Genomic DNA, 23,749 nt, shown 5'->3' on the forward strand with positions numbered 1-23,749 from the left:
ACAATGACAGGTTTTTGTCAACATTATATGATTGGGGATAAGGCCAAATTACAGATAGGTAATGTAATAATGTTCGCCTATTACATATCTTTTTAACAAGAAAAATATCTTGATAACAGTAAGCTTTAAGGTTCAAGTCAAAGGTTGTAACATTTACACAACATGTTGCTACGGTTGCACTTTCTGACATCTCCTTCGTGAAGGTTAGTGATGACTGAGGAAAGATATCATTTCCCAGAGGAAAAACTTGTGTCAGCTTGGTCTGCAGGTGATTAACGTTGTCACTCAAATCTCTTCAATTGTGACAAATATGTGTAGCAAGTGCTCTTATATTGCCGCAGTGCGTCCAGCAGACGGAGATGTGCTTCTGACTCTAATCTTTATAATGAAATAACAATTACAAAAAGTAGAAGCACTTATAAAATACTGTCCAAGACTTTTTCATGCAGTAACAATAAAAAAATCAACTTTTTTTGATGATATCAATAATTAAATTAAATTAAATTGAAATAGAATTATAAATTTAAAAAGTTACAAATTAAACAAATTCAAAATAGCGCCTGTATCTCTCTAAGAAAGTGTAAAACAAAAGGCAACAAATATACTGCTGGTGACCTTAAATCAGATGATTATGTAAATGAATTAACTCATCAAGATGAAGGATTTAGAGTATTAAGGAATCTAAGAGGATCACCACCTTCCTTTGAAAAATGCAAGAAAGACTTTTTTGCCATGATATGTCAGCTGGGTATTTAATTATCTTCAAAACCCAATGAAACGTAATGTATCCACAACTTATTTACAGTCTCCTTTGATTTTTTTTTTTTGGCATTTTTTTGGACGGAGATGAAGTTCCATAAAAATGGAACAAAAACTGAAAAAAATACACGAACCTAAAGGCAAGTTACCCGGCCACCTTTCAATAAAACAGTGTCGTCATTCTTGTTTCCTCGACGAAGTACTTAATGATTCCATCGATTCTCGATAGCTCTCCTTTGGATCGGAACAAAGAGCTGCAAATAACTGTGATAACTTTCTCACCTAGGGAGACACATCTTTAACAGCAGTTGGTAGAGATTTAGATATACTGATCCAGCCAAGAAATTTCGAAGTACCATCAATCTATGAATAGCTATGCTTATATAAGTTGGTTTTCCAATCATGACAGAGAAATAATTACAATTTATATTCCCTCCCCTCCCTTGAATTAGCAGATCAATACCTTTAACACGATCTCAAACTGTTAAATATTTAGGATTAGTTATCGATTGTTTTCTGTTCTGGCAGAAAAATAAACAGAAAAATAACCAGACTGATTATATTAGGTGTAAAATTACCAAAAGACTAAACATCATCGCAAAACTGAAATGACATGTAACAAATCAATCTCTTTTAAGTGTATATTTTGCAATTGTATATACTTTTTTTAACATACGGCTGAATATTGTGGGGTAATAATTACGAAGCTCCATCGTCTCAGTTGGTAAAGCAACAAAACAGAGCTGTAAGAATCATCAACAATGAACCACTTCGTGACCATGTTATTCCCCATAATGAAGACCTTGGCCTAATTAAGCTTCCGGACATAATTGAATTAAGTACCTCTCAGCTATATTACAATTATATTGTAGACAAAAAATCTTCTAATTTTGCATTGTCTTTTGTGTCCGAGATCCATGATTATGCCTCTAGAAGTACTACATCTTTGCAGTACCTGAACCCTAGCCCCTTCAGAATAAATTTTGTTATATGATGGTACTATTGGAATGGTATTCTTAAGTCTATACGAGAGAAGCCCACTAAAAAGACTTTTTTAAGAGCACTGTTCTTACATTACCTTTCTCAATACTGATTAATGTCTTCCTCTGACCATGTATTATTTTTATGTATTTGTTTAAGGTGTTATTCCTAGTCCCTCTCTTATATTTGTATCTTATGTTTGTATTGCTTCTTTTTACGATATGAAAAAATGTAATTTAACATAAAGGGCATCTAATTATCCCGCTATATTATGCCCTTCTCCGTCTTCTTATGTTTCTTGAGATTATTCATTAGGTTCTAATTTGTTGAAATGGAGGATATAAAAAAATAGAAAAAAGAATACCTAGGGAGAAAAAGTTTAGACAATGAGGACTTGATAGCCTATTTTCTCCACGAGGCGATGGAAATCGCGTTTGCTGTCTGATATTTTAGCCTTTATTAGATAGTTTTTGCCAAGGTTAAGCGTTTTAAGCTGTTGCTGTAAATTTTAACGGACTCCAAGAAAGCTTTAATTCAAGTTAGGGCAATAGAAACAAATTTGGTTCAAGGAAAATAGTGTACCGCGAGTAAATTTTATCATCACGCGGAGCAGATTCGTTCCGAATGAAACAAAAGGACGAAATTGGCAGGAGTTTTGACATCCTGGTGTGCTCGTGGTACCCTCTTAAATGCGCGATACTTGTGGACACAGCACTCTTTTTTTCATCTTTTCAGGGTATGTAAGGGACGAAACTGAAGCCTTTAGGTATAAAACGACAAATGACACTTTTACTCAATGGTTTGAATGTATAGAAATCAATCAGAGTACTCCTCATCTCATAGTCTTTTCCCAGTAAAACGCCTTTGAAAGTGACGTTTTCGTCACAAAAGACGCTGGATACATTATACGTCAGTAACGAATTCCACTGCTAGTCTGAAGTGTACACCGCATTTTTGCGCGCTAGAAAGTAAACATTTTGAAGTGTCTGTTCTTAAATAGAGTCAATCAAAAGGTGGAGGGGTAGGTTTACTTTCTCTTTCAACTGGAAGACAGCTAGACCTTAGTGCAGCGATGCTCTTCTAAGAACTGTAAAAGAACTGTACCATATATTTGTTTTGAGAATTGTCATTCACAACTACCCGGTAATATGTTTTTCCAGTTTTCCTATGTTCATGTATCAGTAATTCTACGTTGGGAGCAGAATGCCAATCTTTTAATAAGCCGTCCACTATCTCTTTCGAAGGGCTCCATTGTCCGGAACGCCTTTCGACATCGGGATATGAAATATTTCCATACCGAAGTCGGGTCTTCAAAACTAGTCTTGACTTGTCGATATGCTCTGATGGTGTGTGACGATCTGCATATCTTTCTTGCGAACCATTAGGAAGAGATTGTGATCGGTGAAACGGCACATTACATCCTAAAAATTTCTCTTGCGTGCGAAACTTTTCTCTCCACCACAGGACCCAAACTTTTTCTTTGAGAATTTCAGTAATCTTAGCTGTAATAGTGTCTTCGTCCGTCTGACGGTTATCATCGCATATGATAAGGACAACTTTTTTCGCTAAAAAGAAAAAAAAGATCTGCAAGGTATAGTAAGAATAGTCAATAACTGTAAAAACAAATGCAAAGAAGCTTATAAGGCAGTCTTTAAAATCAATTCTCCTGTTTTACTGGCCTATTTTGAAGGAAAACGCGGAAAACAAAAACAATAATCTACGCATACATAATATGCGTTGTTCCAAAATTGGATGGGAGCTTAACAGCAAAAAAAAGAAAAAAAAGAAAGAAAAAAGAAAACTTTACATCCACGCAATTGCAGAGTCCTACTTCCTTGTGCCCCCGAGAAAAAAATATAATCTTACCAACTTTATCTCTTGCATCATTTAACAGGTCCCCGTAATACGATGCAAACTCTTCCACAGAGGCTTTGCAATCCACAAAAATGAAACAGGACCTTGGATAGGATTTTAGAGCGTCTTTCAGGCCTTCTGGAGGGCCGCTGGAGAATGAGACCTTTCCTGAAAAATCGTCACCAAACAGGTTCTCCAAAAGAGATAAATCAGACTGATAACGACCAAGGACTAGTAACTTCGTCCTTGATTTAGAAGCTGTGAAAACGAACAAGTCAATGTAAAACCACGGGTTAGAAAGAGCCCGAAATAAATTTTTTCAAGTCAGTGTTATGAGTAATGCAAGACATTCACACTTTGGGTAAGGTCAAAATGTACATCCGACCCAGCATTTTCCATAGCCATGATACATGGAATATTACTACAAAACGATCAATGCGACAAAGTTTACCCACATTTTCTCAAAGAGTGGCAGTGGTCTTCCAAACACCATTACGACCAAAACTATGCACTAATATAATAATTAATGTAATGTAATATTAAAATTTTTCAGACTTTAGACATTTTACCCTAGACGAAGCTCAAGAGCGCCAAATTTAGGATTCTTTCCAAGAACGAGAAACAATTAATAATTTTACTTCGCAAATAACCAGCAGAGTCTCAATTGAACAGTTCTTTCTGTAAACGTACTTGTACTTATAGGGAAGAGATACCAATACACAAACAATTTCAAGGGATTAACGTACAAATCTTCTCCTTGGGTTTTGCCCCAGAATCATTTGACTCCGCTATGTCTGTTGCATCGGCATCCTTTTCTCCCTGAAAGTTTGCAGATGTAGGCTTTGCAGGTGTTTCACTCTCTTCTTGTTGGATTTTTTCTGGATGTGGTTCAATTTCCTAGGACACAAGAACAGAACAAAATATTGATTCAAAACTAGAAACCAGCTATTTTTATTTTATCCCAAAGTAACTCCTTATGACTGTATTTTACCCAAAAGTGTTTTAAGCTTCCACTTTGTGATAACTGTGAAATTTATGCTTTGGGAAGATAATGGCTCAATGCTTGAGCGTTCAATGGACACGAAAAAGGCTTGCAATAAAGACGCAAAGGGTGACCACTTACATGTACGACAGGTTGACCCAAAAAATGGTTGATTGGCTACTTCATCTTACAATGGTATTGCATTACTCAGCTTAAGGTAGGATAATAAGAATCAGCGCGCACGCCAACTAAGGGGAGTTACACGGTTGTAATACTTAATGTATCAATAAGTTTCCCGGGAATTCAGAGCAGCCCGATGGAAGAATTGGCAATAAGGCATTTAGAATTAAATGGTTGATGCACCTTCTTTTGATCATCTGCCTGAACTGCAGTTTTACACTTCGTGGGCTCTGTATGAGGTTTTTGTTCATATACAAATTTTTCACCCTTCTTCTTGGAATCAAGAAAATGCAGTATCGCCTCCTCGTGAATCTCCCTGTGCTTCTTGTCCCAAGAAAAAATAAACCCCTTTGTTCCATCCATGAATTCCTCTCTGAACTGAGAAGAAACTTTTCTCCGAACCCAACGCGATAGGAGGGATTCGTCTTCCTCAGTGGAATTTCTGTAGTTGTCATCCCCACCAATAATAACAATCACTCTTTCATCTGGAGGCATAACATATGTGAAAAAAAACAATACGATCAGCCGGGTGGTGAGGATTTCATCATACTTCTTAGGCCGGTCTCAGTGATGAGCAAACCACCCACAATTTCAAGTGGCTCACATATTATAAATGGTGAGCCTTACTGTTATTATTCTAGATTCATGCAAAAACAACATAGTTCTCACTCAAAAGTGAGGACCAGAAGGCTAATCCGCATGCACATGAGAATTGTAATTATCGTGCCCGCCATCATGAATGAGGTCTATACCAAGGAATCGAACAAAAATGATTCGTCAGGAAAAAAAAATAAAAAAACAAAAAACAGAAAGAAATAAAACAAAGCAGACGCAAACGACAGATAGACGGCAACACTCCTCTCGTTGACGATTGCAATTGGTAGAATGGATAATAAACATGAACTTCAAATTGCTCTAATAAGACAATGAGTTGATGTTTTCTTATGTTTAAATTTTTGGATAAAGCCAAGAATGATAGGGCGCATGGAAAGAATTAACGGGTGACTTGTGTCAGACTGCTACATTTTCCCTCTAAATTGTCTTGTATTCCTTGAGTACGGAGTTAGTTTGCGCTTTGTTCCACCTTCAAATAATGTAACTCTGATTCGTTTCTCTCACCGTCCACTTCCCAAAGGAAACAAAAGACAAAAAGAAAGAAAATAATACTACGATAAAAAATAAAATAAAAAGTTAGCTACAACTCCGACTTGAGCAGAGAGAAGTTTCATCTTGGTATTAAATTGAGCGCGAGCTGTCACGCACTGTTTCATTGTTTCTTTGTAAACAACATACCATGACAGCAGAAACGTTCCTCACTCTTGCTTATTTGTCCCAAAAAAATCTTACTTATGTCGTAGCGTTTTTCTTGTTTCGTGTCATTTGTGTTAGATGAGACTTGAAAATCACTTGGATTGTTTAAGAGAATTCCTAATGATAGACGATCATTCATAATTTCAACACTCACCCGTTGCCATCAGTAAAGCTCTGTATATCCTTGCATAACCAATTCCAGCGTTCTCCTCGTTAATCGACAGTCTAGATTCGTGTGCATTAATGGCAAAAATGGCATAATCCATTTTTTGTCCACTATTGGTCTGTTCATCAATAGTCTTGGCCAACTCAGACATTTGGTGAAGGCGAAAATATTCCTTCTTCGTCTGTATATCGATGTCCGTCGTTTTCCCTTTAATGGCGTTCAACAATTCTTCAACAACATCCAAATTATACGTGTTATCGCAGTTGAAAAGATAAAAACATTTTCGACTGCCCATCTTTCTTAGTGATTTGGTTCTTTTTGCAAACGCTTTTGAGGCAATGATCTACAGTCTCTACGGCTCCGGGTCTTCCGCTGTTTCGTAACTGCGTGAGGGTTTGGTCACTACGAAAATTTCGGAGAATAATTTGCATAACAGCGAGCGAATAAACTTCGGTCACGCAAGTCACCATTATTTCTTAGATTAATAACAGATCGATTCCAAAACAGGGTAATTGCTTTCAACAGTTATGAGTGTAAATAAAAACACTATACCAAATCCCGTTTCATGAAGACTCTTCGTTACGTTTCAAGGAACAGCTATCTGAATGACTCTGAACGTAAATTGGGTCTTCTCAGAAATCTGCAATTGTCACATGATACGTCAGCCGACGTCAAGCGTCGTGGCTACGGTATCATGGATCAGGCCTTCTGAGACAAAACTGTAACAATCACTGGTTTGGTTAGGATCTGCCTATTTCTTGGATATAAGTTATGGAGGTGCTAGGAGATGAAATTACATCGTTACGAACCGAAATTCTTGAATACAACATCGGCAAGTACCAGACGTTTCATGATGCTCTGGAGGGCGAAATGGAAGGATGCTTTTTAAATATCGTGTTCTTTGGAATGTTTGGCTCTGGAAAATCCGCTCTGATTAACTCTATTCACAAGGCTTTAAGTCTTGAAGAAGAGCCAGCTATAATTCAAAATACCGGTAAGGATGGAACGAAGGCTTTGGAAAGTTTTGTTCTTCCGGGAATCCCAGTCAAGCTTTACGACACACGGGGATTTTTCGCAATGGACATCAAAGAAGAAGGTGGGTTTTGTTGACTTCAACTACCTGTTAAAATGCTCTGAATAGTAAATTGTACATTCTCGTGGGCTCATGAAAAACTCTTGTCGTTTGATTCAATCCTGTCTAGTGAAATAAACGCGATTAAAATCGGAAAATTGTCCACAGGTTAAAGTGAAACCGGAAGGGAATGAGCTAGCGAGATTTTTTTAGATTTCATATTCGCCGTTGCGTGATGGCTCTTGAACATGTGCTTACAATTTCAGTGAAATCTCACGCTGGATATTTAACAGCTATTCACCGAAGTGGAATTGGCTAAAGTGGTAAGCCACTGACACTGAGGTGAACAAGTCTCTCAGTATAAACTAAAACAGTGAGATAATATGGCACAAAAATATGACTTTAACTCATTAATTCCTTTAACGATTATAATATTTCCGGGCGCAAATCCTGCACGGGTCGCCCGGTGGTGAATAGCGAAGGATACAGTCAGGGTTTAAGAGCTAACCAGAGAGTACACGTCCCTTTAACGCTATCTACTGTTTAAACCAGTATATACTTATAGAAGTTACCTTGCAAGTTGTAAATTACAAACAAGGTACTACCACGTATTAAGCCCATATTCAGGTCCATTAGGTGCGGGCGTAATATGGGTAGATGAAGGAGAGAAGTGATCGGAAATGAAGATTGATATGGGAATAATCAGATAAGAAAAGTTATATTGAACTCTAAAATTAAACGCGAGGAGAAAAGGGGTAAAGGAGACGATAAACCGATTTTATAGAAGTTTTAAGTAATATAAAGAAGTGAAATACTGAGATAACAAATAGAAACTGTTTGATACTCCACCGCCTTGGTATAATCATGTTATGATCGTCATACTTCATCTTCAATAAGTTTTAGATTTCCTCATTATATGAAATGATGATGATGATGATGATGATGATGATGATGATGATGATAATAATAATAATAAATATTTATGCTGGATGACCATTTCACTAATAAAAACTGCTATTAACATGGGTCCTGCGTACAATAAAGAAATAAATTGAAAATATTTAGAGAAATAACTTGTGGCCATTGCCTAGAGGCACTTTTCATCCAGTTTAACGAACGGTTGTGGTTTTTTATACGTCTCGTAAGAGTGACCTACCTAATTTATTCGTGTTTTTCTTGTTGCCATGTTCCCACCAATCAAGTAGCTTCTTTTTCTGCCTTTAAAAGCACACACAACCCACAATTCCTCTATTCGCTCCGACGAACGGCTAATGCTCGAAACGTCAGCTTTTATAATCGTAACGGTGGCCAATTTACCATTTAAACTTTGTTGATATATTCAAATTATGACCTACTCCTATGTTAGTGGTTTTAATTCTTAATTAAATCTTACATCATCTTAGTTACTGTAGATGGCATTATCTCAACTTAGTTCTTTTTACCTTCAGTTTCTGTGTTATACCTGCAGCTTAGCTGGTTCTTACTAAAGCTAAGTGTATATGTACAATAAATTTGACTTGACTTGAATCTCAGGGGAATATAAAGTGGATTTTGTGAAAGGCACAACAGCTTGACATTATATCCAAATATCTTAGCCCGTATCTATGATGATTATTTTTATTCAACATGCTTGTCGCTTCAGTAAAGGGGTAAAATTTTTATCACCTACACAAATGTTATTGTTTTCAGCCGAAATTGCTTGGTAGTGTTATAGACCACTTTCAAAATGGCAAGGGTTTTTATTATTATCACATGTGCGTGCAAGCCAGCTTTCTTGCCCTCACTATTGGAGTTGGAATTAGTCCCGCCATTTACGAAAGATGTAAAGAGAAAATGGGTTTTTAGCTTGAAAGGAGACCAAAGGGTGGGAACTAGGAAAAGTGAGACTCAACATAATCTAAAATGAGAGGGCAGATATAGAAATATGTAAATCCAGAAATAAAGTACGTTTACTTAAAATTATAACATAACCAAAGTAATGCGCGCGCTCTGATTTGTCAATTTATCGTCCCCCATAGGCTCATGGGTGTACGCTGCTGACGTGAACAAAAGCAAAGACTATTTTTTCGCGCGCGCTTGTTTTTTCTGGTCACGTAAGATTTGTTAAATAAAAGGGAACTCTTAAGCTACAGTGTATCAATTTTATGTTATAAAACAAATTGTAAACACCACAGCGTACACTATTGAGTTATGGATCCACTTGGGAGGTTTGCTAAGCACTCAAGAAGCTAGAGTCGCTCTCGGCTATCGCCTCGAGCGATTCTTACACTTCTTTCGTGCTCAGCAACCTCCCGCGTGCATCCATAACTCAATAGTGTACGCTGTGGTGTTTACCATTTGTTAATTATATTTGTCATTGATATACGCAGGGGAGCTGTTTCGTATTCTTTTTGGCATTCACCGACCTGGAGAAGAACTGAAGCGAGATCACGAAAGCGCTCAATTGGCAGAAGCCGCTGGTCCTGCTGCCTATAAATTAGAAAAACGCCCGCTGGTCGATCAGATGCATGTTGTGTTTTGGGTAATAAAGGGTGTGGACATCAGATTCGAGAAGGGAAAATACAGGGAGATTATTACGTTTGTTCAAGAGCAACTGAAAAGAGCAAGTGAGTAGATCCTATTTTAAATCATTCTGAGTAAGGATATGGTGAAAGCAGATATCCCTCGTCCCTCAATGCTTTGGTTTTCCTTTCTGACTTATTTCTCATATGGAACCTCACTCCAAACCACTTCAAATCAGCATAGTAACTGTTGGTGATGCCAATTTCTGCATTATAGGCCTTAAATGTACCTTTTTCATTTATGGCGAGTCTAATTTCAGTCTCTTACATGTTTTCCTATGTAGCCTTCGACTTCAACAACATGTTTAAAACAAATTATTTTTCATTCAGAAGTAGGCCAAGAAGGCTAATCTGCCTGCACGTAAAAAAAAAATAACATAGTCATGTCCAACATTATCACAGAGGTTTGTGGAGATTATTAAGAGAAAAGAAAGTGAGGAGGCTCTCTGTTTGACGAGCCACACTGATTAAGTGAATTTAAAGCTCAGCGTTGTTCGTCACATGACTATTTCGTCATCTTTTGCAGTAATAACAATATTTACTGTCATAACGTTTGATGACGAGATTCAAAAGAGGCCCAACGCCGATGATGAGAGAGAGAAATTGACAAGTGAAGCTATTGAGGTCACCGGTGGTGACAAGAAAAAAGTGTTCTTTATTGCCAACCCAGCACGAGGACAAGATCTTGATCCCATTTACAAGAAACGTGTCTTGGAAATGTTGGAACAAGCATTGGATTGCGGTGAACGGTCGATCAGGGTGCGGCAAACTAAAAGAGAGAACGGTAAGAAGCAGGCACGGAATTCAGAGTCGGCAGTTGATGGCCTCAGGTCTCCAGTCCCAGTGGAGAATGACGACCAACCTCCGCTTATTCCGTTTAAGAGTTTTCCGTAAACCCTTCACTGAAGACATTTTTCCTAATCCAAAACATGATTCAGTTACTAGTTAATCGAAAGTTCGGAAACCAACTGAAGTACAGGCAACCTAGATGTGAAGCGGAATAGTTACGGTCTTTAAGAGCTGGGAGATACAGTGACCAATATGTATGTCTATATATGTAAATATCAGTATACTTTGTTGTTTTCATAGCCATCGGATTCATTCTCTCTTTCAGTCACAGCATGTCAGTGCATGAATTTTAGGTTATCCGTGGAGGACATATAAACTTGTAATCGTTACACCTAGGTTGATAAGAAAATAAATAATTTGGATATATCAACAAAGTTGAAATGGTAAATTGGCCACCGTAATGATTACATAACGTTTCGAGCGTTAGCCCTTCCGACGAAGGGCTAACGCTCTGATTAGAAACGCTCTGATTAGAAAATAGCTAACGCTCTGATTAGAAAATAATCAGTAAACACACTTGCTAAGAAATTTGGATGTTTAACAGGACAAAAAAAGAAGCTTTGGCTCTACTTTGTTCCGTTATAAAGCACTCAGGAAGGGGCTATAGCACTCAAGAAGGAGAGAAAACACTGGACTTCGTTTCATGTTTCCCCTACACTTCTATCGTGTTCGTGTCGGGGCGAGATCAAGTTCGTATGGACGTTCCGCGAATTCTGTGCAGAAAAGACTAGCAACTGATTTTAAAAAGCTGAAAGCGTCACCCTGTGACAATACTTCTACTTTACCATGCTTGAATTTAATTTCTTTGTATTGTTACACCTGAGAATATTTCACTACCATCCGTGCTACAGGATCTGAAGAATAAATAAGTTTGAAAACTCAGAAGATCTTTATGGGGCTTGAACTTACTGTCATAGCTAGATATTAAATGCCTGCATGCATATTGGACTGTGCGCTCACTTTCATAATGTTTTCCTTTTGCCTGACCTGATTATCAACTGGTGTTGCTCAGTTGCATTTATTGATTACATGAGTTACTTCTCCTTAGAATTTAGCTCTAATCCAGTGGTAGCAAGACCTGATGAGACTGTATACAAACATCCCAACTGCGCATATACATGTTTTCATGCAATTAAAGATACTCCACATATAATACTTAAATTTTTGCCAACGATTCATTTTTACGACGCAGCTGGCCCCGCCATCGCCATCGGCAGTGAACTGCACCTCAGCATCAGGGACCAAGTTCCACTTTTCTTCCAGGTCCCGAGCATTCATTTCAGATGGCTGCCACTCTTCCTGCCATTCCACGACATCTTTCCCTTCAAGAGAGACTTCTCCATATCGCAGGCGCGTCTTAAGCAGCACGGTTCCTTTTGGGTAGTTTACTAGAGCAGTGACTGAGGAGATTGCTGGATATTAAAGTAATAACTGTGATGAAAATGAGTGCAGTTGACACCACCGGTTGATGGTGGTTCGACCGTAATCAAGCTATGCTTTTTTAGACTCACCAGTGGCTCGTCCGAGTCAAAATATGCTTTCTATATAAGTCAGCGTGGGGCTGTCCAATTTATTTATAAATTGATTTCGAGAAAAAAAATTAGAAAAGCATCTGCGGAAAGGGAGAAGTAGAAGGGAAGCCTAGAATACTGACCACGAAAAAAGCATAGCAGTACATTTTATTTTGTTGAAATTGATAATGCACGCTGACCGGAACCGCCGCTTTTCTCTTATCGCAGAGAGATGATGATAATTATATTTCATAGACAATATACGTGATTTAAAAAACTACTAAACATTTTTCTCATAGCCCTAAAATCATCAACGGAAGGTCTTAAATACTGTTACAATTTAGCTTGTTCAAAAAGAATCAGGTGATAACTTTGGCTTCTAAGATAGCATAATAAGTTACTGACCTCCATAGCGGTTTCGCCTTTCATTCTCGATATTCACTTCATCATTCTCCACAAGTGGATCAAGATCGCCTTCTTCTAAAACCTGTTCAGGGAAATGATGTAGCATTGACTCCTACGCGATATTCTTCATATTTCTTGGAAATAATGATAACTTGTAAGCATAGGGAAAGGGAGAAAGACCAGCTTGCTTCAATTTACCATCAGAAATGCAATAAAAGAATAGCGTTTTGCACCACCCTACCATATCATCCTCTCTTGGAGCGGCTGCTGACGAGGTGACCTGGGGCTCAGGGGTAAGCTTTGGTTTTGGTCGATATTGAAACTTCTGTCCTTTCTTGTTTGGATCAAAGAAGTGTAGAAGTGCCTGCTGGTGGATCGCTCGGTGCTCTTTGTTCCAAGACAAAATAAAACTTTTCCTTCCATCAAGATACTCGTCATCAAACTGCGAGGCCACTTTTCTTCGTGCCCAGCGTGAGATCAAAGACTGTTCCTCTTCGTTTTCATCTAAGTAATTCGTGTCTCCTGCGATTACTATCAACACTTTGTCTCCTGAGTAATCGAAAAAACCATTGTAACTAGATATTAGTAATAAAAACAATGCTGGTGTTAAATATCATCGATGATATTTAAAATGACGATGACAGCGGCAGCGACAGTGACAGCGACAGCGGCAGCGACAGTGACAGCGACAGCGACAGCGGCAGCGGCAGCGACAGTGACAGTGACAGCGACAGCGGGAGCGACAGTGACAGCGACAGCGGCAGCGACAGTGACAGCGACAGCGGCAGCGACAGTGACAGCGACAGCGGCAACGGCAGCGGGAGCGACAGTGACAGCGGCAGCGACAGTGACAGCGACAGTGACAGCGACAGCGGCAGCGACAGCGACAGCGGCAGCGACAGTGGCAGCGACAGCGGCAGCGACAGTGACAGCGACAGCGACAGCGGCAGCGGCAGCGGAAGCGGAAGCGACAGCGGCAGCGACAGCGGCAGCGACAGTGACAGCGGCAGCAACAGCAAGACTTTGATGAAGCCCAGTGTCGAAAGTGAAAGTAGTTGAATTATGGTAAAATAATACAGTAAACCCGACTTTAAAAAGCTTTCATTGATGCTTCAATAGAAAGTGCAAAGTCAGACTCAACTTACTATTTTATGTTTGCTGTGTAACACTGAAACGGATATACATATGAAAATACGACTTTTCAAACGCTTCCGCCCTTGGAATACTCACCCGTGGCTTTCAATAATGCTTTGTAGAACTTGGCGTAACCAATTCCAGCATTTTCTTCGTTGATCGAGAGACGAGATTCATTTGCATGGACCACGAAAACGGCAAAACTCATTTCTAACAGCGGAATCTTAGTGTCGCAAATTTCAGACATGCTTCTCAATCCAAAATATAACTTTTCAACATCGATCTTCATGTTGTGCTTCTCTTCCATTTCAATCAGAAGTGTTTCTACTTTTTCTAGTTCACATGTTTTGTCACAGTTGAACAAGTAGCCCTTCATCGATTCTCTCTCCATTGTCTCCAGTTGCTTTGTGCTTTAGGAGGGAGTTTTGTGATAAGGAAATTAATGTTTACCACCGTTTTGTGAATCATGGAATCGATCGTTGCAGATCGATTTCTTAGAAAGGAGTTCAATTTTCACCAATCATAAACAATAGCTTGCCATGTTGACTTTGTCACGTGGCTGAAAAAAAAGCCTTTGCAAATAAAATTGGAAACATTGCAGTGATCCATCGTGGTGATCACTCTGTACCAACTAAGAAGTATAATCGTTTGTCTCTCAATGTAATCATCACCAAAAGTCACTTCAAATTTGGAACCTAAAGCCTTCTAGAGAAACCAAATGAAGATATACGATAGTGTCTTCTCAGCAGCGTCTACTCGCGAATTGAAACTCAATAAGTAACATTATATACCGCCAATAGGTTTGCTCTGATAGACTCGGAGATACACATAATTATATTTCATTGAGGCACACAAGCCCTAGCTAGCATCAAATCATTTCTCGACCCTTCCTGTTGTTCCAAATTAGGAGTGATTAAGGACGAGATGTTAGACGAAAAAACCGGAAGTAGCGAAGAGATGAAGAAATTTATTGCGTGACAGTTTGAAGTTCTGAGAAAGGCGAATGAACTTTGTACTGACTGAGACCTTTTCGCTCGTAAACGAAGTTTTGAGCTCAGCGAACGGAGACGCATACATTGAAGGTTCCCTGAAAGTAAGAATTGTCGAAACATGGCAAGCCCAGAAAGGTTGATAAAGTTCCATCTTTTTAACTGTGATGAAACTTATGAGTTGGACTCAGTGGAAACCCTGTTGCTTAAAATGGCAGGCAATCTTAACCTCAAAATATTTGTGGATAAGCGAAATTTTCGCCTTCGTGAAATGTCGGATGTGTGTGAAAACATTATTCCTCAGCTACAGATGGATTATGCCGTCATTGTAGTCCATGCACATGAGTCACGACTCTCCATCAACGAAGACAACGCTAGCATTGGTTACGCGAAGATCTACAGAGCTTTGCTGCGAGCAACTGGTAGGTCGACTGTAAACATTGAAATGATTGTCTTGATATTTGTGCACTGACAATGTATTGCCTTTTTTCTTGGGGTGAATTATTCATATGTTGTCAAATGTTTATTTGCAAAAGTTACATCCTGCTGGCTTTGGCGAAATGGAGAAAGGAATAAAAGTGAATTCGTCGTTACTGCTATTGATAATAATAGTGATGCTAAATGACCCATGCAAAAATTCTGATGTCTGATCAATGACCTGTACTTAATTTAAAAATACTCTTGAAAACCATTTACATTCAAATGCAGAGAAATTCTAAATCCATGGCCCATTAAGGTGAATTGAACATCTTAGAGGTGCTCCGAATGACAACCGTTTTTATTTTATACAGCAGGAAAAAACCTAGGTCGAGATGCTTTACTTTCAGATTAAAGTCCATCGCGATGCGTAAGAACTTTCGCTTTCTAGGACACCACGTGCCATAATACATTGCGAGTCCCTCACCTGTCTTGTCGTATGATTCCCAGTGGAAGAACGTCCGTCATGTTCGTTTTTCCTTTCCTAAATACTTTCTTCTGCCCACAATAAAATGAGTTAAAGCGAAAAATAACCACTTTCCGTTTCGATTAGATATTATTTGAGATTTGACTCTTTACCGTCATGAGTATAATAATTCTTACGACCTATCCACATTTTGCCTTAAGCCCCCGGACTTTGTACTTTTAAAGAAAGAAAATGAAACTGAAGGAAATATTTTAACGTTCGGCGTGCTGATCTGTCAGGAAAATTTGTGTTCAAATAAAGTGAAAGACTTCTTTTCTTGAATCTTAGCTCTTAAGGAATATGCATCACTAAAACAAAAGGAAAAAGATCTTCAAACCCTGATTCATTGAGATTTTTACTGGGAACAAAATGTATTAGTGACGTAATTGTACAATTAAATCTTCTTTCAGGGTTTCGGTTGTTCATAGCCTATATGACATTCGGTTGAAGCTCTCAAAAACAAGAAACTCTCTTCCTCTACCGCGCCCGTCTACAAACGTCAAAACTTTGTCAAATCGCTCAGAAATGATGATGTGTTTTATGCTGGAGATACCCATGGACTCCAGGCAGCTCACAAATAATCAAAAACCATAAATAATAAATCGGAAATATTTATTCTAGGCCATTCATTTCCTTGTAACTCTAAATTCCCTCCTTACTTCTTCCCCTACAGTCTCTTCTTCTTTGTGGGTTGGGGTGATGTCATCCTGTGGAAAGGGGTACATATGCTAGATGAGAGATGTAGAGCGTGTAACCTGTCAACCAAGCAATAAAAAGTCACTCTCGGTTATACTGTCTCTTATAATATAATAATAATAACTTACCTTAATTGAGGCTCCCCCATAGGGGCTTTTCAGCCACAATGTAGTTTTAACTAAGTACTTAAAAATCCCCACTGGCAGGAGGCGACCAGTGAACTATTTACAAAGCGCAGCCGAAGAGTTGAACTAGGGGCAACCGAGAACAAATCCATTGAGTGGCAGGATGGAGGACTTGAACCCGGGCCACCGGATTTCAAGTCCAGCACCCTAACCACCCGGCCACGCCACCTCCACCTTAATGTAAGGGAAGTAATGTGTAACACTACGTGTCCTGTACTTATAGGAGACAAAGTCTTGATCGTCATCGGTGGCGACGATAATTACAGAGGAGACGAAAAAGAACAGGTTGTCATCTCACGCTGGGCACGAAGGAAAGTGGCGTCACAGTTTGATGAGGAGTATCTTGATGGAAGAAAAAGTTTTATTTTTTCTTGGAAAGAAGGACACAGAGAAATCCATGAAGAGGCTTTGGAGCACTACCTCAACCCTAGTAAGAGAGGAGAGAAGTTTCAGTATGAGCCAAAACCAACGCCTGCTGCTCCTGAAACTACTGATAGTTCAAAGGGGGTATGGTCTATGCTTATTTTCTACTCATTTGCAATCTGCAAGATTTTTCTCTTGGTGAGAGAAAGTTGTTAATTGAATACTAGAACCAGTTGTTTACTTAGTGCCGAGAAGCAAATTCATTTTGTCGCAGCAGGGGGTTTTGCTGTTTCCTTGATGAGCAAATTTTATGTGTCAAATCTAGCAGAGAAATCAAATAACTTGAAGTGAGGAATTCTGCAGCCGATTCTTCCTATGAAGAGGTGCACGTATTGTGGCCAAAGTCACATACATAGTAGAACCATCAGACTTACTTCCTTGCCTTTCATTACAATCATATGAATGGCGAATTTGATACCCAGATACTTTATTGCTTTAATCTACATTTATTTCCTTTGTTTTGGTTTTAATTTTGCCTTTTTTGTTTTGGTTTCACTTAGTTTAGTTTTTCAAATGGTCAATCAGTTTTTTGTTTTCGTTCCATACTGATTCGTCCTTGTATCCTTCTTCTGCATTAGTCCTCTTCCTTCTTTTTTATTTTTCATTTCTTTCTTTATAATTCATTCGCCGTTCTCTTCATTCATTTTGTGACGCTGTAGGGGATCGATGATGACAAGGAACCTCCTCAAGATAGATACTGCCCTCGGCAGGAAAGTGGTGAGTTCAAAGGAATCGAGTTGTGTGGGTAAAGTTATGTCTGAGTGGATCGGTCCACGGTTCAAGAACTCCTGTTATCAAAGTTTATAAGGAGAGATGGTTGCTCTCTTTGAAAATGCTTCAGAGAATTAAAGATTTCCTCTCATTTAATCCTCACTAAGAATAGTTATTTGGCATTGGCGTCCGATTAACGAATAAACTCTTTATCAAAATTATAATAATTTCTCTTACTAAAAGTAGTTCGAATACAAGAAAACGTTTGCTGAAACCCGTGTCACAAGTCTTAGTATGGTGCTTACTGTAAAGAAATTAAAGGCCCCAAACGAATTTTATTTTCGAAAAAACTTTAGGGCTCACAAGACGAGGACCTGTCGATGCCTCACCGTGCTATCTCGAAGGTACCGTTCTGCTGGACACGATCATGTGTTTTGGAAGAATCTCTTATGAAGAAGAAGACTTGAAGGTCTGGGATCGCAGATGGCAGCCGTCTGAAACAATGGTTCGCCACCTGTCGAACGATTGGATGTTGAGACCTCTTGCGAACGTTAGATTTGTTGCTACAGCCAACGGTGGGGTATCTTCTAGTGTGCGACCTCAGAATGTCTTGTCTTCGTTATTTTCTTACAGTTTATACATACGTTTTTTTCAGATCTTATGGACTTGCATGTCGACGTTTGAGTTTTCTGGATATTTTTGTGGGTGGTATGAGTTGTTTATAGAAGAGGTTACAACGAAAGTCGAGCGATTTAAAACCACAATTAGCCAACCAGTAACCTGGGCTTTACAAACAATGAGAAAATTATATTGACTCTTGCAGAAATACTGATTAGCCGACATTCGATGTGCATTTATCCTATCATTCTAAGATCATGACTGACAGGTCATCACGATTACGTTTGACCTATATCTCGGGGAATTATGATATATAGTCAAGGTTTGTACTGATGTGAGTATAGAATTTTACTTGGAAATTCATGATCCTCCTCTCAGATACGATGATCATTTTACTTTACCACAATAGCTTTCAGGCAACAGTTGATTTGATGATAAAAATGGCTAGTATACTGGCCTCCGGATCGACATGTCCGGGCCCGAGGTTTATTTCAGTTATCGAGTTGTGTTCTTAGCTAAGACACCTTACTCCGGCTCAGTACATCAGTCCAACTAGGAGTAAAAATAGTTTCAGAAAACTTTCAGGGAGACTTAACGAAATGCTGGGCGATAATCGTGATGGAATGGCAATCTACTCACGAATGTTTTTTTTTTTTGCCACAGAAATCAACCAAAATATGCTCAGCCAGGATAGGCTAATTGATACCTAAGTTAACTTTATCTTTAACTTTTCGATGCATGAAGGTAATCTTGTAATACATCTTTCGACGTGTTTGTACACTTTTGGCATGTGATTGTGGGAGTAGTCCGCTACTTTTGAATTTCCTGCATGAATGTGGTAAACCTGCCTAATAATTAATTGGATAATAAGTTGTGCTTTCGATTAGTTTAAGAGGACAATCGTTTGTTTTCTTTAAGGGACAATTCATGTAGTCGAACTGAGCAGCTTTTGTTTTCAAGTTCGGTCGCTTCCGTTGTTATTCATTATGTTGGTTATGTTAGTTGCTCTTTTGTTGACTATCTTGGTCTTTATTATTAACGAATTAGTTATAACGAAATAGTAGTCTTGCCAGTGTGAATACTGCCTCTATGATGTTTTTCCGGGCTATGATAATAAAGTGCCAGTTTGAAGGATACCTCGATTTTAGAGTGATCTTGCTCGTTTAATAAACTCGACGGGGATGCAAGCCATAGGGAAGAAGAAAGGATGAAGAATTCACTTTCTTTAACCTGGAAATCAGCCATGACGTGAATTTTGTAGTGTATCACTACTACTTACACGAAAGAACATGTGCCATAATAAGCTAAATGTTAATGCATTCTGAAGCTTCTCAGTCTTGACGACCTCAGAAATCGGGAATTGGAAGATATCAGAAAAAATATTTACTTGAACTTCGTTTGAACCGAATGGTCCTTATAATTAAGCATAGTTTTGGTACACAACACTCAGACCCTGGCCACCAAGTAATCATTTCTCGATTCAGATGCTTTTACAGAGACGAAAAGAGAGGAGCAACACTGAAATCCAACATAGTTCAGAAAACCGGAAGTGTTAAAATATCTAGTAAAGCGAGTGTGTCGCGTGACGAGTTGAATTTCCGAGAAAGACGAGTGGACTTTAGACAAAACCGAATGGACGCCATTCAATAGTAAACCAAGTTTTGTAGCAAGACAACAAAACGTAGGCATCGAAATGACGTTCCCGGTCAGGTTGATGAAGTTTAGTCTCTTTAACTGTGATAAAACGTATAACTTGGACTCAGTAGAAACCTTGCTGCAAAAAGTGGCAAACAAACTTAACCTCAAAATGTTGGTTGATAAGTGCTACTTTGGCCTTCGTGAAATGTCGGACGTATGTGGAAAGACTATTCCCATGCAACAAATGGATTATGCTATCTTCGTTATCCACGCAGACGAATCTCGTCTCTCCATCAACGAAGAGAACGCTGGTATTGGCTACGCGAAAATCTACAAAGCTTTGCTGCAAGCGACTGGTAAGTCAAATAATTGCAATGATGAGAATGTGTATTGTCATTGTTATCTTTTTTTTTGGTCGCTTATTGCATTGAAATATCGAAAGTAATTTAAGGGATTATAGAGTTGTATACTACAAAAGGAAGCCGCAAAGGCTTCAAAGCAAGAGCTTTAATATTAGCACACAAAGCTATAGACTCGCTCGCTTTCCCATTCGCTCTCTATCCTTAAAGTTCCCGGATGTACTTGTTTTTTATTTGATTCTGCTGGCCTAGTATACATTGTACTACAGAGATTCAGTTCTTTCTTCTGTAAATGATCGAAATAGTTTGGCACGTATTACTTGAAGCGACGTGGTTCACGATTGTATTGCCGAATTGTTCTAAGATCTGGCTCTTACAAAAACTTGAGCGAAATAAGTGGAACATAAGAAAATGTGCAAAATGACCATTTTTCTAGATTTGAAATTGCAGGTCAGAGATTCATAAGCTCAGATCAGATTTCACCTTGATATGCATATTTAACACTTCCGCTTTCACGGATTAGTTGTGACATTTCTACCTCGCAAGCCTTACGGTGATGTCCTATATTTCTGGAGAGAATAAAGTTATATTCCCTAAATTTCCCTTTAGCTAAAACTTTCTTCGACCCAAATGAACTCCGTCGCGGGTCAGTTGAGACATGTAATTTTCCTTAAAGAACCCCCTTTAGTCTTTCATCGTCATTTACCCGCTTTATAAGAAATAAATTATTTATTAAAAAATTCTAGTTATTCCAGTCAGTCTACAGACACTCGTGTCAAACAGTCATAAACGAGTTTATTGACAGACTCAATTATTTTTTAATCTAAATGATCCACCTTCCGTATTTTCAAACTAAATAAGCCTACCTTTCTCTCCAAGGGCTCTGTTAATGTGGTTCAGTCAAAAGGGGCAAGAACGTGCAAGGTGAGGCCCTAACAAATATGAAAAACCCTAAGTAATTTGTCTAACACTGACTTTTAATTCAAGGAGATAAAGTATTGATCATCATTGGTGGAGATAAATATTATAAAGATGAAGAAGAAAAAGAACAGTTTGTTATCTCACGCTGGGTACGAAGAAAGGTGGCGTCTCAGTTTGATGAGGGGTATTTTGATGGAAGAGAGAGCTTCATTTTTTCTTGGAATAAAGAGCACAGAGAAATTCATGAAGAGGCGTTAGAGTACTACCTTAATCCTAATAAGAGAGGAGAGAAGTTTCGGTATGAGCCGAAACCAACACCTGCTGCTCCTGAAACCACTGATAGTTCAAAGGAGGTATGGTCAGGCACAATTTTCTACTCATTTGCAATCTGCAAAATGGTCCTCTTGGATAACGTTGAATGTTACTCGTCGCAAAGTAGCGGCTGTGAAAAAAATGACATCAATTTTTAAAAAGGGGCTGTGTAGTTTAGAACAAAAACAGACGATAATAGCATAGTTCGCCAACGAAAACTCAGTGCATAATTAATGTTATCGTTATTTCTTCAAGAAAATATATAATAGAGCATATCTCTAAAGTAGTCAATGTTAAATTATTTTCCCCAAACAGGTTATAAATATAGGCGCCTGTGATTTGTTCGTGGAGAATGATGAGCTGGATCTTGAGAATGACTCAATCAAAAAGGAGAGGCAAAAATGTTATGGAGGTAATCAATGATTACTTATTTTATGTACTCCTTTTATCGAGTTTTATTTGGACAAGCTTAAGTACGGCTTTTACGAAAACCATGTACAGCGCGGTTGGTGATCTTTCGTCGACATTCCTCCCTCATGTTTCAATCCCAGTAACAATGTCCTTCAGCATTATCTTCCATTCCTTTCTTCCACCCCGCCATTTCCGAAAGTGAAATTTACAAATGAATTCGTCTTGGTGAAGGACCTGACTGAGATAGGGGGGAATTGCACACTGCTATTATAACATTGGTAAGCCCAAGCTCACTGTAGATGCAGTCGAGCCATCCAGTGACGGTCTTTTCTATACAGCGGCTCAATTATTTGTCGCGGCAGACAGTCTACACCCTTCCTTTCATTTAAACACTACTACAACAGCCATCTCTTCGCAGTGGCAAGTGAAAAGCGCTCTAGCTGGAGAACGTAACCTTTCTTCAAAGTTAGTTGGCTTTGTAGCTAGACACTGGTGCCGTAAAATGCAAGAAAACTTCACTTGTGCAAACACTCAGGCCCGGCAGACAAACTTTATGAAAAAGAGAATAACATCTTTGCAATTACTAAATGCAAATTTTTACGTATTATCACTATCAGTTTTACTCGTGTTTTGCTTTTTGGGGGGCGTTTCCCCTGAAATTTCCTTCTGATTAAATAAATTTATTGATCATGTCCTGTATTTTTATTGTACACTGAACACTTTAAAGAAAACAAATGATACACCTTCCGAACCTTTCCTTCTCTATGAGAGCCTTCACTCTGAAACGACCACTTCCCTCTATTACCAGGGTAGCCGTGTTATTGAAGGTCGACCGCACACGACTGATTTCATGAAATGATACTTTTTACCCTTTGGCAGCCACCTTAGGCGCAGACGCAGTATCTGCTTCAGTAGACCACCAGAAGGGAACCTTGCTGCTTGAAACACACATGCGTTATGGAAAAATATGGCTGCCATCTGAAGAGACCGTAGAAGTCTTGGAGCGAGATTGGAAATCGGTCCGTGATGCAAAAGTGCAATTCATTGTCAGTGAATTTGGTAGGGTAAATTGTCACGTTACCAAAGAAAGACGAAGATTTTGGAAAAGATTTGAGCCCTCAGATCGATCGATTGTTTTTAATAACCGGCTCTGGTCTTGCTGGTTAGCCATTTACAATTGTGCAAGGGCATGTTGTTGCGATTGTTGTTGCAACTGTCGTTGCGATTGTTGTTGCAATGCATGTAACAAATAGATATGTTTCTGTGTGTCTGTGAGCCTGTTCAGTAATCGATTATAAACAACGTCAAGAATAACAGTGAATAGAATAACAACTTGTAATACCTCCAACTCAAAGATAAACGACTGTGTAAAAATGGATAATCTTCAGTAACGTTAGTTTATTTTTAATCGTAACAAGTTATATTTTTAATTTCAAACTGCTGTGTTTTTGCTGAATACATAAAGACGTCGTTATACAAAGGGAAAAAAGTAAGTTATAATGATATAAATGAGGTTTTTTTAAATGCTCGACGCTTAAAATAAGGTAAATATGACTGTCTATTAAAACATGATAGGGCTGAAGGGTGAATCAATGTGTAGTGCAGGTATAGTATCTTAAGTGTAGATATGATGTTATTTTTTAGCCGGTAGGTTTTTTTACTTTTTGACGCTTGTGGTGGAACGATTTAAACTGTGAACTTTTAAATAAAGGGGTTTATACATAATTTGAGATTTAAACAGGAACTTACGACTTCGGCTTTTTATTTTTTTTTTCTTC

General features: G+C 38.6%; 5 protein-coding genes across 6 annotated transcripts; 3 read left to right on the forward strand and 2 right to left on the reverse strand.

Annotated features, from left to right (window-relative positions):
- Positions 1 to 2,501: 2,501 nt before the first annotated feature.
- LOC111341863 (uncharacterized) lies at positions 2,502 to 6,738 on the reverse strand. The gene is made up of 5 exons (XM_022948892.2): positions 6,222 to 6,738; positions 4,940 to 5,241; positions 4,341 to 4,491; positions 3,607 to 3,852; positions 2,502 to 3,305 (listed from the first exon to the last, which is right to left on the reverse strand). Exons 1-5 carry the CDS (start codon positions 6,526 to 6,528, stop codon positions 2,821 to 2,823), a joined length of 1,491 nt encoding a protein of 496 aa, XP_022804627.2. The 5' UTR covers positions 6,529 to 6,738; the 3' UTR covers positions 2,502 to 2,820.
- Positions 6,739 to 6,854: 116 nt separating this feature from the next.
- LOC111341866 (uncharacterized) lies at positions 6,855 to 11,600 on the forward strand. Its single transcript, XM_022948896.2, has 3 exons — positions 6,855 to 7,329; positions 9,675 to 9,911; positions 10,393 to 11,600. Exons 1-3 carry the CDS (start codon positions 7,005 to 7,007, stop codon positions 10,758 to 10,760), a joined length of 930 nt encoding a protein of 309 aa, XP_022804631.1. The 5' UTR covers positions 6,855 to 7,004; the 3' UTR covers positions 10,761 to 11,600.
- Positions 11,490 to 14,428, reverse strand: LOC111341864 (uncharacterized). Of its 2 annotated transcripts, none has more exons than XM_022948894.2 (4): positions 13,862 to 14,428; positions 12,873 to 13,180; positions 12,632 to 12,713; positions 11,490 to 12,115 (listed from the first exon to the last, which is right to left on the reverse strand). In XM_022948894.2, exons 1-4 carry the CDS (start codon positions 14,154 to 14,156, stop codon positions 11,760 to 11,762), a joined length of 1,041 nt encoding a protein of 346 aa, XP_022804629.2. In that variant the 5' UTR covers positions 14,157 to 14,428; the 3' UTR covers positions 11,490 to 11,759. The 2 variants fall into 2 exon arrangements, with proteins under 2 accessions (XP_022804629.2, XP_022804628.2); XM_022948893.2 differs by having other exon boundaries at positions 11,490 to 12,127; positions 13,862 to 14,423.
- Positions 14,429 to 14,740: 312 nt separating this feature from the next.
- On the forward strand, positions 14,741 to 19,466 carry LOC111341859 (uncharacterized). Its single transcript, XM_022948883.2, has 4 exons — positions 14,741 to 15,176; positions 16,802 to 17,085; positions 17,661 to 17,718; positions 18,069 to 19,466. Exons 1-4 carry the CDS (start codon positions 14,876 to 14,878, stop codon positions 18,524 to 18,526), a joined length of 1,101 nt encoding a protein of 366 aa, XP_022804618.1. The 5' UTR covers positions 14,741 to 14,875; the 3' UTR covers positions 18,527 to 19,466.
- A 144-nt stretch (positions 19,467 to 19,610) lies between these two features.
- LOC148727573 (uncharacterized) lies at positions 19,611 to 23,715 on the forward strand. Its single transcript, XM_022948884.2, has 4 exons — positions 19,611 to 20,324; positions 21,315 to 21,601; positions 21,876 to 21,972; positions 22,851 to 23,715. The coding sequence occupies exons 1-4, from the start codon at positions 20,024 to 20,026 to the stop codon at positions 23,222 to 23,224; spliced, it is 1,059 nt and encodes a 352-aa protein (XP_022804619.2). The 5' UTR covers positions 19,611 to 20,023; the 3' UTR covers positions 23,225 to 23,715.
- The last annotated feature ends 34 nt before the right edge of the window (positions 23,716 to 23,749 follow it).

This window comes from Stylophora pistillata, chromosome 7 (genome assembly GCF_964205215.1).
Source record: "Stylophora pistillata chromosome 7, jaStyPist1.2, whole genome shotgun sequence".
In the NCBI taxonomy this organism is placed as follows: domain Eukaryota; kingdom Metazoa; phylum Cnidaria; class Anthozoa; order Scleractinia; family Pocilloporidae; genus Stylophora; species Stylophora pistillata.